At 40.3% G+C, this 16,776-nt stretch overlaps 1 protein-coding gene across 1 annotated transcript; it reads right to left on the bottom strand.

Moving 5' to 3' along the window:
* Positions 1–1,975: 1,975 nt before the first annotated feature.
* LOC133996903 (SH3 domain-binding protein 5-like) lies at positions 1,976–15,048 on the bottom strand. Its single transcript, XM_062436419.1, has 9 exons — positions 14,760–15,048; positions 14,271–14,333; positions 11,217–11,345; positions 5,831–5,995; positions 5,535–5,665; positions 5,228–5,270; positions 4,425–4,641; positions 3,946–4,290; positions 1,976–3,288 (listed from the first exon to the last, which is right to left on the bottom strand). The coding sequence occupies exons 1-9, from the start codon at positions 14,841–14,843 to the stop codon at positions 3,113–3,115; spliced, it is 1,353 nt and encodes a 450-aa protein (XP_062292403.1). The 5' UTR covers positions 14,844–15,048; the 3' UTR covers positions 1,976–3,112.
* Between the last annotated feature and the right edge of the window lie 1,728 nt (positions 15,049–16,776).

Here is a 16,776-nt window from a genome sequence, read left to right as displayed (position 1 = left end):
GGGCAGAAACAGCTGGTGAAATGGAGAAAGCAGCGTGCCAATGGAGAGAGGGATTGCTGATGTAAAAAAAAAAAGAAAAAAAAGAAGTACATTTCAAAACATACAAAACAAATCTTTTGTACATTTTCTGCTAAACTTTTAAGGCAAGACAGACATGACAGAAGTGTTGTGGATGGAATCATACAAGTCTTTGAGGAAACTGAAGAGAAATATCTTCAAAGACACTTCAAGAATGCTGCTACAATACACTCACATGATAACTTATACTCACTGCAACTCACTGGAACTTACCTTTCTATATTTTTCTTAATGTCAATAAAAAACACTTTGTAGAGGCATTTGTTGTGTTGTGATTGATCCAGCTCATGGTATCATAGGTTGTACACATTGTAAAGCATGACTTGGGAAATCAAGACCTTTCCATACAGGTTAGTACCAGTACTTTGGCTCAGATCCTCTAAAACAGACTTGAGCGCCACCTGAGAGCAATAAAACTAGTTAACAATCAACAGTTATTTGATAGTATAATTATTTGATCGAACAATCTTGTGAAGATGCTGGTAAAAGACTGATGAGAGGAGACAAAACCCAAACCCGCCACTAGATGTCAGTATCTCACATCATTTGGTCACAAATCCACCCTGTAAGGCCCGAATTTAAAACTACTCTGGCATCGATTTTGAAATCATAAGATGCACAATAATTGAAAGGCAGCATGCTTTTAGAAACCTGTGAAGACAAGCATAAAATAGTTAGACCAGCAGACAGATTTAGTGAGAAAAAGAAGCTGTGCGGCACTAACTGAAGTCATAAGATAACACTGCAACAGCTGAGGAGCCAGCAGGACATTAAAACTGTCTGTGTGTGTGTGCACAATAACAGCTGAAAGAGAGAAGGTAGAGAAAAACAGTCAGAGGCAGAAATGCTGGAGTGCATTTCATAATGGTCACCTCTGTGGGACTGTTTGGAAATTGGGTGGTAACAATGAACACAGTAAAATACCCTAACATACAACTCACGTGGAAAAAGTTAATTATAAAGCTGAGTGGTGTGTTTGTGGCTTCTTTGGTTGTTTGGTTCAAGCTTCCAAAACCAGTTCAGCTATATTCAGAGCTGTTGAAAATACTAATACTAATATTTACTTTCAAATGAAAAAAAGGTCAACTCTTTAGTTACCTACATACAGTTACAACCCCCTAGGTGTCAGGATATGCTGTATACTGGGTATTAAGGATGTGACAGGCTTAGGTTGAAAAAACACACATGAATGGCATCAGAATGTTTAGTTTATGCAACACAAGTTCTTTTAGCTATGGTTAACCCTTACATACTGTTCAGGGTCAAATGTGACATTTGAGAGCCATAAAAACACCCTAAATATTGTTTTTTCTTTTAGCCTTAAATTTGTCGACTTCTCCTTTAGTGTGACCCAGAACATACAAAAATGGAAATATTTCAACTTCTTATGAACATTTGTATGCAGCTGATATACATTTTTGTTGAGTGTTTAACCCATATTTAATTAAAACATCCATAAATTACTGTTGCATTCTTCACATTTAATATAATTCATTGAACTTGTCTCGTTCCCCTGTTCCACGTAACATAAAAACTGAAGAATAAAGTATTTCTGCTCTCTGAAAGCTTCTTTAAGGATTAATCACGTTTACCTGTGACTGATGAGGCATTCGTTAATCATTTGGGAGACTAATTATGAAAGGATAATGTGGATACATCTGTATATGACTAGTATGTCAGGGTTAATTCCTCTTTTAGATTTTGAACCTACCTCTTTGCATTATAATCAATAACTGAATAAAAATATATCAGCTAGAACTCTTTTTCATCCTGATCAAAATGTGTGTCAAACATGTCCAGTTTAACTAATACTGACTTACAGTTAAAGGAAAAATACAACTATGCCAATGTCAGAAGAAGTATTAACATTTACATCTTAACACATTTACTAAAATCTGTTACGTGAAACACGAGTTTATTGCTGATTTTGTGTTAAACATTAACAACAGTAACCACAAAACATTGTTCATATACAAGAATACAGGAGTATAAATATAGAGTATCTGTACTACAGGATAGTATTTTGAACATTTCTCAAAAACACATCAGACACACACTCAAAAAAATTATTCACTCATACAAACACTAAAGCTTAAGAACACATTCACTCATTCATCCACAAATCCCAATGGAAGACCGCTTGCGTCTTAAAAGTTCAGTCCTGTCTAAAGAAAGTCTTTTTTTTCTGTTTAGTGCTCGGAGTGCTGGGTGCACTCCACTTTCCTCCTTCACATCTATTTCTCCAAATCCTACATTTCAATTTGACATCTAGGATTTAAAAGTGGAGTTAAAAAATCGAGGCAAAACAAGACGTAATCCGACATCTGACAGCTTCTTTACTCCCATTTTGATCCTGTACTCGTGCGGAGAGCCAAAAAAGAGGCTCATTGCTCACGTTAATACAAAATGTTTCTTAGTGGCGCCAGCCGTAGCATTTTAACATCAATAAAAGGTAACCACGTTAGCTTTGACACATGATTATAAAGCTGTAAACAAGCTAAACCATTGCTGAGAGGACTAAGCCTCTACACTATGAACAAGACACTTCCCAAACACTAAGAGATTTTATGGCACAAAAGAAGAAGAACACAGTCTTCCCTTAGCAGATACAGAGCTATGGATATCAGGAAACATCTTTGCAACATGAGGCAAGAAGGTTTATGGGAAATGTAGTCTATTGAGTAACACTAGCACTACTAATACCCACACAAATAATACACTGGTGTGAAATACAGATCACCAATAACCCAGTTCCTGCTCTTGTTTGTTTACAATGCATCCACAAGGATTAACAAGTCATCTGACAATGATACACTGATGTTTAAATACACTACGTATGGCACCTTTAATGTGACGCCATCTGAAGAATACTGTGACAAAATGTCAGGTTGGTTGGAGCTGTGGGTGTGCAGTTTGTTCTCTCATTGCTCCGGTGAGCACTTTAGCTTGTTCTGCTCCACATCTTCAGCCATTGAGTCCATTCTGAGGCTTGAAGTTGGGCACAGTGAGTGTTTTTAAGTATGACAGACGTCGGTTAGACACTGTTGAGCAACAGAATGGTATTGGCTGCGCTCGGAGAGGAGATTTCAGGGCCCATGAAGTCAGAGTCTTGTTCATCCCCCGAATCCCCTTCTTGTTTTTGTGCTACAGTCAAGGTCAGCTTGTTCAGACCGGCTTCTAGTGTGGCCTCCGCTCCCTCTGCTCTGTCACCTAAAACACAAAGCAATGGTGAGTTTAATGAAACCAGATACAACAATTTTTATTTACTTATCTAAAAAGCAAACTGCCAGGTCATGTCATCCACCTCTAGCATGAAATTACAACAACATTGTGATTGACTGTGGAATTGATATTTTATTACTCTGGTTGACTGTGGGAGGCCCTTCATCTCTCTTGGGATTGTTCAGAAACCACACAAGTGCAGACCAACACACTTTTATTATCTTTATAGTAAAACTTTCAGCTGACATTTTCACTGTCTTGTTATTAAAAAGCTCTCTGTGGCCTTGCTATCCTCCCGAGGGATACATTTGTCTTTTTTGCAGAAACTGGAGGGATTTTGCCTGACAAAGATCACATTGTGTGCCCTTAAATAGTTATTAAAAGCTCTTGTGTGCCCTTAAAAAAAGGTTTCATTTCCCCTTGTCTGACATTTTTTTTAATGGAATAGTTAAACAGTTTTGGAAATATTCTTATTCACTTTCTTTCCCAGACTGAGACAAAAATATCCATATCTGTGTGTATAAGCCTATTTTTAAATAACTATTCTTTATTGCTACACCATAAACACAAGAAACTATTTCAACATACAGGATGAAGCCATCACAGGTCAACAAACATGTACACACTGATGGGATGGAAACACACCTCTCTCCTGGTCACAGTCTGGAGAGGAGGCACCACTGCATTGGCTGCGAGGGCCCAGGAGAGGTGAGGCATGCCCAGATCCGCATATTGAGTCTGGGTCATGAGAGCTACAGGGGCTCACCAACTCCAGATCACCGGGACATGAGGAGGAAAGGGTGGAGGAAGAGGGAGAGGAAGGGAGGTAAGAACAAGGGGAGTAGAGCGAGGAGGAGGGGTAAGAACAGGCCATGTCGAGGGGGGTGGAGGTGGAGGAAGGTGAGGAGGGCATGTCTTGGGGTAAGGAGGTGGAGTGGGTGTCGGCATCTTCCTCTGAGCTGACCTCTTCGTCGATCGATACTGACACCACTGAAAACACACATACACACACAGATATGTACATTAAGCATGCAGACGCACAGATGTACCGACAGAAAAAAACAAAACTGGATGGAGATGGATGAAGTGGATGATTTTCACCGCCCAGATTCAGTCATACTCACTTGACAGACCATCTGACTCCATCTTAAAGTTGGAGATGTCCTCGTTGCCGCCGTCTCCCTCTGCACCAACACCCTGCTCTCTGGTTCCCATGGCAAGGGAGCGGCGCTGGGCATGGATCTCCTCTGAGATACTCTCCAGATTGCGTAGCGCTGCACGGTACTCAGCTTTAGCAACCACAAGTTTGGCCTGACGCTCGTCCACATGACGCTTCAGTTGCTGTGAGAAAATACAGCGTTTTTTATTAAAACACTATGTGGATAATTTACTTTTTGGAATACATGAAAAATGTTCCCTATGCTTAGTGAGCATGGCATTGATTTCATTGGTTATTTAGCTTGGTTAGTGTCTTAGTTTAGCATGTAAGCATTCTAACAGTTGCTCATTTGCACTTAACACACAAAGCATGGTTGAGGCTATATTTTAGATGTTTACAATGCTTAAAAATCTAATGACAGTGTTAGATAGAAGTTAATGGATTACCAGAGCTTTTACAATTCATCCTGAAGGGGACATGACTGTCTGAACAAAATTTCATGGTAATCCATCCAATAGATGTTGAGACATTTCACTCAAAACCAAATTGTTAGCATTCATCATCTGGGAATCATGAGTGTCTGTACAACATATTGGGACAAACCATGCAATAGCTGCTGAGATGGTCTGCACCAAAGTGGTTGACCAACAAGCCACAGTCCTTTCAAACAGCTTGGCCAGTATCCACCAAAAGGCAGATGTAACAGTTATGCAACTTTGTTAACATAACTTAAAATTGTCCAGAAACCTACTAATGTAATATACATACCTCAAGCTGGAGATAATACTTGGCTTTCAGTTCAAAATACGGTCTGCAGGGGGAGAAAGAAAATGAACTGTCACTTGAGAGTTTGCTGGAATAAAAACACTCCTCTGTGAGTAGTCGCATTCCTTGGCTCTTACGGAGGGAGCACACCCCAACACTGCACAACCAACACAACCAACATCTGGACTGCATCAGATGACATAAGCGTAGCCCCTCTTTCGCTCTCTTTCTCAACCACAAAGAGGCTCAAGTAGGGTGAAGCTCATGAGAGTCTTTTCTAATGGTTCAGGAAGGAAACAAAGGCACACACCTGGATTTGTTGATGGAGCGTTTGAATTTCTTCTCTAACTGCCTCATGTGGCTGATACATGAGTTGTAATTAGCTGCTGTTTTCTTGTGTTCAGCTTCACTGCGTGTTCTCGCCTGCTCGGCCTCCATCACCTGCAACAATCAAGATATACGTTTTTGAATGTATGCTCTTGTGGGTACAAGATTTGACCACATTCATCCAGTGCTGATTTCAGTTTATGCATATAAACCTCAACCACGAATGACTTGTTAGGATGCAACTTTTTTAGTTTCAGCTGTCTTGCATCATGTGCGTACCCTCTGCGTGGCATGGTTGAGCATTTCCTGCCAGGCTGAGTCAAACTGGCGGCTGTCCTCCTCCAGCAGCCTCTCCTCGGCCAGGGCAATTGTCTCCTTGGCTGCCCGCAGAATTTCCACAGCCCGCTGGAACTCTTGGGTGGCCTTTTGGGCTTCAACCTGGGCCTGGATTTCACAATAGATAAAAAACACAGTGTCCAACTTGAAAATACTATTACATCAGCTTCCATGTAGTAAATATTACATCTGAGCTTCTCAGGGTTTCATGACAAACTTGTAGATTTCACTTAATTCTGGTGTCATGAAAAGGGGACAAGAGTGGAAGAGCTGATGGAAAATGTAGTTCCTAGCAATGTGGCAGCTTTAAAGCAGTTAAAATAATCGTTTTGGTTATCAGTTTTAAAAAGAAAGTTGGACCAGTGATTGTTCTCACATGGTACAAATGCAGCAGTAGCCCTTGTGCTGCCTCTAGTGTGTGTGTATGTGTGTGTGTCTGTGTGTGTGTGTGTGTGTGTGTGTGTGTGTGTGTGTGTGTGTGTGTGTGTGTGTGTGTGTGTGTGTGTGTGTATATTTTATGACCTACATTTCCTCCGGAGGAACCATGATTGATTCCTTATGACAACCATAGATGGACAAAAAGATTTTGCATTGCACAAACACACGCGCACAGAAAGACAACCGTGCCTTGATCCACTAGACAAACAGAAGCTTTGTCACTAAGGAAATCTGACACATTGTCAGTGGGTTTGTCCTACCCACAGTCACAGTCAAAAGGAAAATTATTCCTATCATGCTGGACATATTTTGACCCACTCTCTCCACTCCAACAGGCGTGACTAAAAGGTCAATGTATTGGCTTACCACCCAGGGTTAAGCGGTTACAGAAATTCTAATCATATTCCTTTGAATGATAAAAAATAATCAAGAAAAATTGGTTAGCCAGGCGAATCCTATTTATAAATCTAATGGAGACCTTTATCTTGCAAAAAGATAAAAGCTAGGTTGATAACATATCCAGCATTTAATGTTATCAAAAATCCTCAAACAAGCATAAACCAAAAAAGATGAAATGGTTTTTTCATAAGGTCTTGTGTGTAGACAAAGTTGAAGTATATCATTTTCCTTTCGTTGTGATCCACACATTCATCATGTTAGTTTTTTGGTATGTTCTACCTCTATACAGTATATCAACTATCAATCACAAACAAAACAAACAAGACAAAATAATATCCATATTGCAGATTTCAACTTTAGGAAACACAACCAACTTAACACAGAGAAAAAAGGGTCACGCAGAACAAAACTGTGAACAGCTTTAATTTCATTACTTTATGATGTTAGAGTACTTTTTGTTCAGTGCAATATTTAATGGGACAAACTGGAATTTCCCTTAACACAGTAGGCAAGTGGTGTGTAACTCTTTCACATTTTTTTATATACCCTGTCAATCTGTCAGTATAACTCCTTGCCCTGTTTGAACTGTATTGTCTGTACAGTATGTATTGACTGCACAGGGTTACAATGCAGACAAACTTGCTGCTGGTCATGTTTGTTTTTCTATCCTTGTGAATTATGAATAGATTATTGTCTGCCATGGTTGCAGCTAAAAGAGATATGAACTATGAACTTGATCCATCCATTCATTTTAGAGCTATGTCTATAGACCATTTCACTGTTTCACCCAAATTAGTCTCAATTCAGTTTCCTATTGGAGTGCTTTCCAACACCAATAAAAGGAAATGCAATGGTCTATACAAATACAATACAATCACAAATGTGTTCTTGGCTGCACTCCAGTCAACATGTCTACAGTACAAACACCACACCTCTTAGAAAAGGTCAAAATTCTGTTTTTATAACAAGTAATTAACTGTGTGCATTAAGCATCTGAAATTTTTTAAATTTAACGCATTTAACATGTGAAAGCTAGCACCAAAATGCTCTCTGTCTATGTTAGATGTTTATAAGCACATGCTAACATTTCAGCATACAGTGGGTTTACTTAAAACTCCATTATTCAATTATTGGCCATTTGGGAGCACTGTAAACACTAAATGAATGTGTTATCACCTTATAAAGTCAACATGGTATAGACATGTAGGCAAGAATTGACTATTTACACATTCAACAGGTATGGAGCAACATAGCGTTCATTTGTAGTCATTTTTTTGGCCTCTCAGCAATTTTACTCTCTCCTTTTAGCTCCATTTTGGTCTACACCAAATCCTTAGACAAAATATCTGATTATTTAGCTGCTAAATGCTCCATTATGTTCACCAGCTAGTTGCTAACTATGTCTGTCTGCTACTTGGTGCTAAACGGGTATGCTAGTAGCATGTAGGGTTTATCAAAGCTTTTTTGCTGAAAACAGCTGCCTGTTGTGTCTGGAAACAAAGCTGATGATGGTGAAAGTGAGCTAAAACAGTAAAGTAAAATCAAACCCGAGCTGAAAGATGCTAAAAAGCTCCATAGAGCTCAGCGTGACTGCAGAGTCGGGTGATAATTCCCTGCATCACTACCAGTAACTTTCCACATCACACTTTAATATAACAGACTCGCAAAAGGTCACTGCAGTTCATTCAGCGGTCACACATTTTGTTCTCACGGCTTTTCATGGCTCTCTGTAACATGACCCTCTGCCACTGTCAACCATGTTTATGATAGAGACTCCAACACTGACGTAAGCAAGTAACAGAACTGCCCCACACAAAATGATGCTACTTTATACCTCCACTCCACTGCATTTGTTCGACAGCTTTAGTTATACAATGGATTAATAGAACAAGCTTTTAAAATACAACACATTGTTAAAGTAACCAGTGATTTCCAACCTTTTTGGCTTTTGATGGCTTACAAAAAGCAGTGTGTAGCCAGGGTCACATTTAAATGTCTATGAGTTGTTAACAGCTTGTTTATCATCTCACGACCCCTCAGATTTATCTGGTGACCCTTTGGAGGAGCCTGACCCCTAGGTTGGGAACCACTGGACTAAATTAGCTAACTGTATATAAAACAATGATAAACTGTAAACTGAAACTAGCTCCACCTCCAGCAGCTACAATAGTAACATGCTGCTCTAACACTGATGCTTCAGTATTAATAATCTAATGATGTCATATATAATAAAATATCAGTCAGAGGGACCAAACCACTACTTTTACTGTAATACTGCATACTACATCACTCATAATACTTCTGTACTTTTACTTTAGTAGTAAAGGAATAGTATAGGATCTGAATACTTCATCACTGCTTCTTGGTGTTGGTATCTGACTGTGGTTGTGGTTAGATATGCTATCCAGGGTGGTGGAGACCCCTTCAAGGAGGTGAAAAGATAGAGGGAGGGAGTAGCAAGATAACAGTGTGTGTTTTGCGGGTAATCTGTTAGTTTGACAAACTGGCAAAGATGAATCCCTCCTCTTTGTCCCTTATCATGACCCAATTCCCAGCTCAGGGAATAGAGGGGGTGCAGGAAAAACAGAAGGAGGATGATGGATATTTGATGAGGAGAAACCAGGAGTGTGGAACAGAAAAGAGACTATAACGCTATCCATCAATGGTCTTTGTCGAGGTGGAGATAAAAAGTCACACAAAAGTGCCTGTCCTTCACAGGACTTCCTGGACTGACGTGACACACTTCCTTTCACATGGAGGTTAAGTGTGTATTCATAAAGCTGTGTTGTCATTAGCTCAGCTGACCATTCTTTACTTTTGCAGGAACTGTTAAAATGGTGACAAATCTTGGTACTCTGCTGAGTAACAAGCATCAAAGAGATGAAGGACACAATTTTTCCATCATCTTTATGACACAAAACCTGCTGAGAATAAGACAGCATGCAAACACAGTCCAGCACTGTTATCAGTTAATTAACTTGATGTCACGAAGCCCACATTGTGTGGCAAACAATACAATGTTTTTGTCTGAAGCGCCATGACTTGCTGTTACCTCGTGATGTGGATGCCCTGATGCCATATCATCATGCCTATGAATGTGACTAATTTTTAATTCATGTCTCAGACAGTCATCCTGTCTGACATATTGGTCTCTCGACATTCACCATTGCATTTACAGTTACGGGAGGTGAGAGACGAAGAGGTACGGCGAGGCGACTGAAACAGAGAGAAAGGGGTGAGAGAGAGAGAGGGGTGGGTGTGGTACATGAGAAAGACAGCCAGACTGACAGGCAGTGGTGCAGAAGAGAACTGTGGGTAAAGGACAAAGGATAGGACGGTACAGGCAAATTCCTACACACAGCCCCCCCCCCCAGTCTGATGGAATGTAAGGGGGAAAACATGGGGGGTTTGGAGGCTGAGACAGGCTTATGGGTGGGGGTAGGTGCAATATACTGTGTTTGTGTGTGTGTGTGTGTGTGTGTGCGCTTGTTCTGATAGGGTCAGTGAGGGTAAGCATTTGAATCCCTTTAAAATAGGTCATGTATTAAATATTAAATATTCATCCATAAATCATGACCAGACAATTCGCCAGTTTAACCCGAGGCCTTTATCGGCTTTGCTCTATTTAAACCCCCCAATCACACACAAATACACAAAACACACACGTGCACACACAAACACACACACAGCTCTGGAGGTCTTTGATCCTTTCACGCGCACACAGGTTTCATTTAAAATTCAAAACCTCTCGGTAATCCCCAATTCTCACGTGTAACTATCATAAGCAGAAGCAACTAGCAGGTAGTGTGTCATATGGCAAGAGACAGATATGTGAGGACAAACAAACACACGCATACAAATACACAATCTATTTCAGTTTGACAACTCAGCTCTTACACACAAATGTCAGCCTTCTGATGAATGACTCATAAGCTGCTTCCTCATTGGCTGGGACGAGGGGGGCGCTGGACTCTTAAATTTCTAGTGCTATCCAGTCAGATCGAAGCTTCAAGAGGCTGGTGCCATGAGACAGTAGAGGACATGACCCACTGAAAACGGCATAGCACACTTTAGTGCACTAACCATTAGGGATGTTGCCCTACTTTGAAGCAATCTGAAGCAACAGTGTGCAGAGACTTCGAAAAAAGAAGATAAAACTGATCTGGAAAAATATGGCAGGCCTGGCATTTTCAGTGCAGCTCAGACAATTTCCTCATCCCCAAGGCTTGTGTGTGTGTATGCGTGTGTATGTGTGTGTGTGGGTGTGCATGTTGGTGTGTGTGTGACACTTGCTTAGCGAGCTGAGGTGTGACAGACTTAAAAATAGACATCACGTGACCATGCTCCCTTTAAGTAGATATAAGCTGAGCTCTTTAAACTTCTCATCGCTAATCCTCAGTAAGCCTGCCCTCACACTCTCTGTCTGTGGACCTCAGAGTCACTTCAACTGTCTTCTGTGAATGTGTGTGTGTATGTGTGTGTGTGTGTTTACCTGTCTTGCTACTTTGCGGGCTTCCCAGTACGGTTTAGAGTCATCCACGGCTCGTCCGATCCTCTTCACCTGCTCATCCAGCTTCACTGTCGCTTCCACCAGGACCGCACGAAACCGCTGGCGGCAGTCCTACACACATGGACACACACACATGTGGGCTTAGACACATATGAACCGATATACAGTCATAACACTGTGAAAGTATCGAGAAGTTAGGATGTGAACCGAAATCATGTTGGTGGAGCGGCTGTAGGAAAAGTGACGTCTGTTGGTTGGTCCACCACTTTGGTCCAGACTGAAATATATCTCAACAAGTAAAGGTTGGATTGCCAATAACTGTTCTACTGATATTCATGGTACCCAGAGGATGAAGCCTACTCCCTTTGTCGATCCCTCTATCACCATCATGAGGTTGACATGTCTGATTCTTAGTGATACAGCTCAACAACTGAGGCATGGATTGCTGTTACACTTTGTAGAGAACAAAGCTACCAAGCAGGTCAAAGTTTTTACTCATTCAGTGAAATTTCAACATCTACTGAATAGACTGACACCAAATTCTGCACAGACATTCATGAGTCCCCAGTGCTACAAGTCAAAACATCAAAATTTCACTCTCTTCAAGCCTTCAGTTCATGACCAATACCTCTAAAACCACTGCGTTCTCATCTGCTCTAGCTGTAGTTCATATTTAGTGCTAATTAGCAAACGTTAACATGGTAACAAACTAAACTGAGAGCACCACTGTGTCTAAATATATTCTCAGAGCTGCTGCATTCAAAGCACTAACAAACACTCTATGTCAAACCATTTAGACAGGAGGTGCGATTCATTTGGCCACGTGGCTGGTGTTGTCCTGCTGGTGCTGATCAGTTCTGCCTTGTGCCTCAAAAGCAAGTCTCCTAATTCAAGTCACCACTAAACCATTTGACTAAATTCAAGAGCATGTATCTCAATTTTAGTTTTTTTGCTTCAATGGCCCTTTGTGTTGTTTAGAAAACCTAAGGTACATTCTTTTGGTGGTGAAATGATAGATGATTGGGTGCAATGATTTAGCAAGACCCAACAAGTGTGTGCATTTCTTTTCATAAAACCCAAGGCAGCATCTTGACAACACACTTATTATTATTGGTAGATAAACTCTCATGTCATTTAAATGGAAGACTTTCAGAGGCAGGCCATCTGTTTATATGTATGCGCTCATGTGTATGTGTGTGTCTATATGCTGTCATTTTCAGAAAAGGGGTTTAAATGGCGGCTGCACCTGCATCCTGTTCCTTAAACTGACGGAGGAATAAAAAAAGAGGGAAAGGGAGTGAGTCCTGCAGGAAACACACTTCCTGTGACATCATTGTGTTTCCTGGTTTCCTGTTCCTGCAACGAGATAGTGACACAGCAGGGAGGGTTACTATGTACGCTACTCTCCAAGGAAGGTTGAATTGAGGTTAACTGGACGTAGTTGGAGATACTTGAAGATGTTTCATCTCTCATCCAAGGGGTGTCTTCAGGTCGAACTGAGAGGGAGGGAGTCCCATGTATTTAAGCTCTGTGGGGCCACCATCAAGGTGCTGCTGCAACATTAATGAACAGGAGCGCTAATGAACCAAATGGTATCAATAACCTTGATAACCATGACCTGGATGACTGAGAATTTTCTTTCTATGCCACTGTTTATATATTGTAGGCAGTTAATGATTGAACGGTCTCACGCCTTGCCTTCCTGTCTTAATCTCCCTCTGACACACACACACACACACACACACCCATACACAGTCTTGTATCGTTGCCAGGGCATATGAGAGGTTTAGCATTATGTTGTCCAAGTGAAGTAACTCATATCTGAGCATAGATTTAGCCACGGTGCCTCAGCTTTCCTTGAATCCTCTGAATCTACTGTACATCGCCCTTAATCAACTCCAGACTGCAGGAAAACTGCCTCCTGCCTGCCAGCGCCAATTCCACATTCCTCAGCTCCTGATTTTCATCCTGCCTTGTGGCGATTGCCTTCGAACCTTTTTGTGTTTGCGTGTGTGTCTTTGCAACAATAGAGATACAGTTTTAATTCGCTCTAATAGTTAAAAGTTCTTTCTTAGTTAAATGAAATTCTTGACACAGCTGTTTCTTGAAATATAATGTCAAAATACTGATCAAAACACCATCCTAAAAAAGCATGATCGATAAAATAAACTGTATTAGAACAAAGCGATAGTCTGGTCTTAGTTCTAGTATTGAAAGTAAACAAACCCTGTCTACTCCTTCTGTCTCTCTCCCTGTGTTGTTACATCTGTTCCAGCTCCAATCTGTGGAGTTTGGATGTAAGTGAAGGTCTAATGAGAAACAGAAGAGGCCTACTTTGAGGAAAAGTAAAATCGTGGCCCGCCTCAGGAATGCTCTTACTTTTGCTGAACAGTAGTCCTCTTGCCCTACATTTAAATACAAGCGAGCGCTGTATAGAAAACAAGAAAACCTTTGCATACCACTCAATCTTTCTGCTGTTTCTTGCTGCATTTTTACAGCCTTTTTTCCTCTTTAAAAGTATTTGGTTTGTTTTGAAAAGAGGCCTGAGCTGGGTTGCGGGGAAACGAGGAGAGCACTTGGGATTCAAAGCGCTCCAGAGTGCCATTCAAATATGATATTTAACAGTCAGATCACAGTTATGCCTCTTGTAGCACTTCGGGTTCATACAGTACACTGTTATTTAACAGGAATGGCAGCTGCTACTTCTGTTTTTTCCATATTTCCTCCAGCAGCGGCTCCTACATTTAGAAAATTTCCATCTTTGCGAGGCATTTCTAGGCAAACTTTTTTAAGGCACTGTCCTCGTTGCTAGGCAAATTGCTGAACAACACCAAACCGCATTGGAAAGCAGATGAATTATCTCACGGTGTTGACAGGATTTCTCACTTATCTGAGTGTAAAACATCTGATTTAGAGTCTGACTAAATGGTTCCTTGAGATGGGTGTTTCTGCAGCACAGACTGGACATGTTTACCCTAGCAGGAAGAGGCACTAATGATAATGGTGGCAGTGTTGGTGGATTTTGTCATGCCTTACCTCCAGTTCACTCTCCCAGCGGTTAATGTCATCTGTAGATTGGTTCAACTTCTCCAGCTCTCCCTGTTTACAGAAAACATGGCATGCATAGGGAGACAGAGAGGGGTGGAGCACAGTTAAAGCAGAGTGTGACTGAAGGCTAAACTCTGTGACTTCTGTTTATTGATTTACTGAGCCTGGAGCCCTCACTGTGGGTGTATTGAGAACATTTTAAAGTGGCAAATACTATTGAATTTAGTGACACACCTTGTAAAATTGTATTGCATGACTGGAAAGCACAGTTTACACATCCAGTTAATAATTAATATACACGTTATATTGTATAATAGTAATATTTCACATTTAACTGGCTACAAGCTTCTCCAGTAAATTAAATAAATATTATCCCACATGGTCCTTCTAATTATTCCTCACATTATGGCTTCCCATTTTCATTTCAATGTCACCTGAACCAGTGACCACATCTGGATCCATTTCAAAACATCTCACCTGGATTCTTGGATCCACTTCTTCTTCCTCCTCAGCACAGGGCGAGTCTTCCTCACAATTATTCCCGTTTTGTAAAGGATCCATTTTCAGGATATCTGATAAGATTTTGGCAACAACAAAAAAGGAGGGTGTTCACTACAAAGAAAGCACGACCCCGGGGTGCAGGACAGCAGGGAGTCCAGCAGTGATCCGCCCTCTTTAACCTTCACCACGTTGCATGCTTCAGCCTTTTAAACGCTTCACTGTATGAGAGAAGCCGGAGACTCACGCTGTCTGTGGAGGGGCGCGTCTGGACTCAGAGAGATCCTAAACACACTGTAGCGGTCCACAACCTCAGGGATCGACCTGGGGAAAAGAAGTGTTAAATGAACTGTGATGAACAGAAAGGCCACTTCTGGTTCCCACTTTCTAAATAAAATCCAAGTGTAGCGCAGCAGCAGGCGGTTTGCTTTGTGGTCGAAAGTTGGGTATACTATGGCGTGAGAATACAACTGTACTTTATAAAAACAATGTATTCAAGTTCAAGTTTTTAAAAGATTTTCTCACAAAAACTTTACTTGTTTTATATACTTTTTATTAGAAATATTTAGTATCAAACTCAAAACCTGCACGATTCATTTCTCTACGCTGTTCAACCCACATTAAAAGGTCCAATCCCTATATAAGCATATTAATGACAGATATTATACATCAGTAATTTTCATATGCAAAAGTAACATATTTTAAGTTTTTTATCTAGCCAATTGTAATTGAGAATATGCATGTAAATAAGACTGACTGTTTACAAACATTACTGATGTATACAACCCTCCCTTTAAATTAAATGAAATACATTAATAATTAATATATTTACTTGTCGTCTGATGTTAGTCTCTGTATTAAAAGACGTGTCAGAAATTTCATTAGCACATTCCAGTCTTGTATTTTCCAGTATGGATGATTAGGTGGTGACTTTTTAAGCCTACATTGGAATACTGAGTATTTAATCCAGGTAAACTACTGTCACAGTTTTGTCTTCTTTCCCCCATAATACTATATTCACGCTTTTATTTGTAAGGTGAACTCGCCCATGTGTTCCGGTCTTGATAGGGTTGCTTATTTCCAGCTTGACTCCGCTCCAACATTACATTGAGAGGTGGTTTCACTCGCCCTCTGGTGGCGGGGACTCCAGGGAGCAGAGAGGGGCTTTTAGGTCCCTGACTGGGATTGGATGCAGATAAGTAAGGGAAACTCTCAGGAGAAAAAAAAATAGAGGAACAAAGTTAATTTTACAAATCATTTATTTAGTAAAAATCCAACATATAGTAAAGTCAATTTCTATAGAACTTTAAAGATCCCCCCCAGACATGTTAAAATGTATATAAACACTCTAATAAATCAATTTGTGTCTGATATGTTTATTTCCTTGTTAAATTCCTTAAAGTGACATGTATTCCTTCCTGTTCATTACAAAGTCCAGAATATGCAAATATTTTTTACTTTTTACAGGTTTAACTGCTGGACACAAGATGTCTCCTCAATGTTGCACTGCAGGCTTCACGTTCCCATATAACACTTGTGTAAACTGAACACTGGCTCCAAACGATTGGCTCCAAACTAGTTGTTAAACTCTACATTTTTGGTGAACACAGAGAAAACTTTCCACTTTGAGCAGATGAATGTGAAAATAGTCTTCACGTGTCAAACTGCACATCATTCTGCACAATGAAGCTCAAAAATTCAACTGAAGCAACTCATTTTATGTATCTGGCTCTCCGTGATATCTGTCACCATTAATGGTCATTTTTGGCATTTAAACCTAAATCTATCACAGTGGCTACTTTCATACTATAAAGAATAATTATTCTTTTTCTTATTGCTGCTCTTCTGTTTTACTGTCCACTTGCTGCTGTAATAATGAAAATGTCCTCATTGTGGGACTGATAAAGGGATATCTTATCTTATCTTAATAAAGGTACAATGATAAAGGATTGTGAAGTGAAGATTTGATGAACACCTTTTTTATTATTATAATTTT

This window comes from Scomber scombrus, chromosome 16 (assembly GCF_963691925.1).
Source record: "Scomber scombrus chromosome 16, fScoSco1.1, whole genome shotgun sequence".
Taxonomy (NCBI): Eukaryota; Metazoa; Chordata; class Actinopteri; order Scombriformes; family Scombridae; genus Scomber; species Scomber scombrus.
This window is presented reverse-complemented; position numbering and strand designations above follow the sequence as displayed.

What these genes read in the sequence shown, in the direction of transcription:
- LOC133996903 (XM_062436419.1), bottom strand. Translation starts at nt 14,843, where the DNA reads ATGGATCCTTTACAAAACGGGAATAATTGTGAGGAAGACTCGCCCTGT. An exon ending in GCTGGGAGAGTGAACTGGAG is followed by an intron (nt 11,346 to 14,270) that starts GTAAGGCATGAC and finishes CCATGTGTGTAG; the next exon opens with GACTGCCGCCAGCGGTTTCG. An exon ending in AGACTGTGACCAGGAGAGAG is followed by an intron (nt 3,289 to 3,945) that starts GTGTGTTTCCAT and finishes TTTGTGTTTTAG; the next exon opens with GTGACAGAGCAGAGGGAGCG.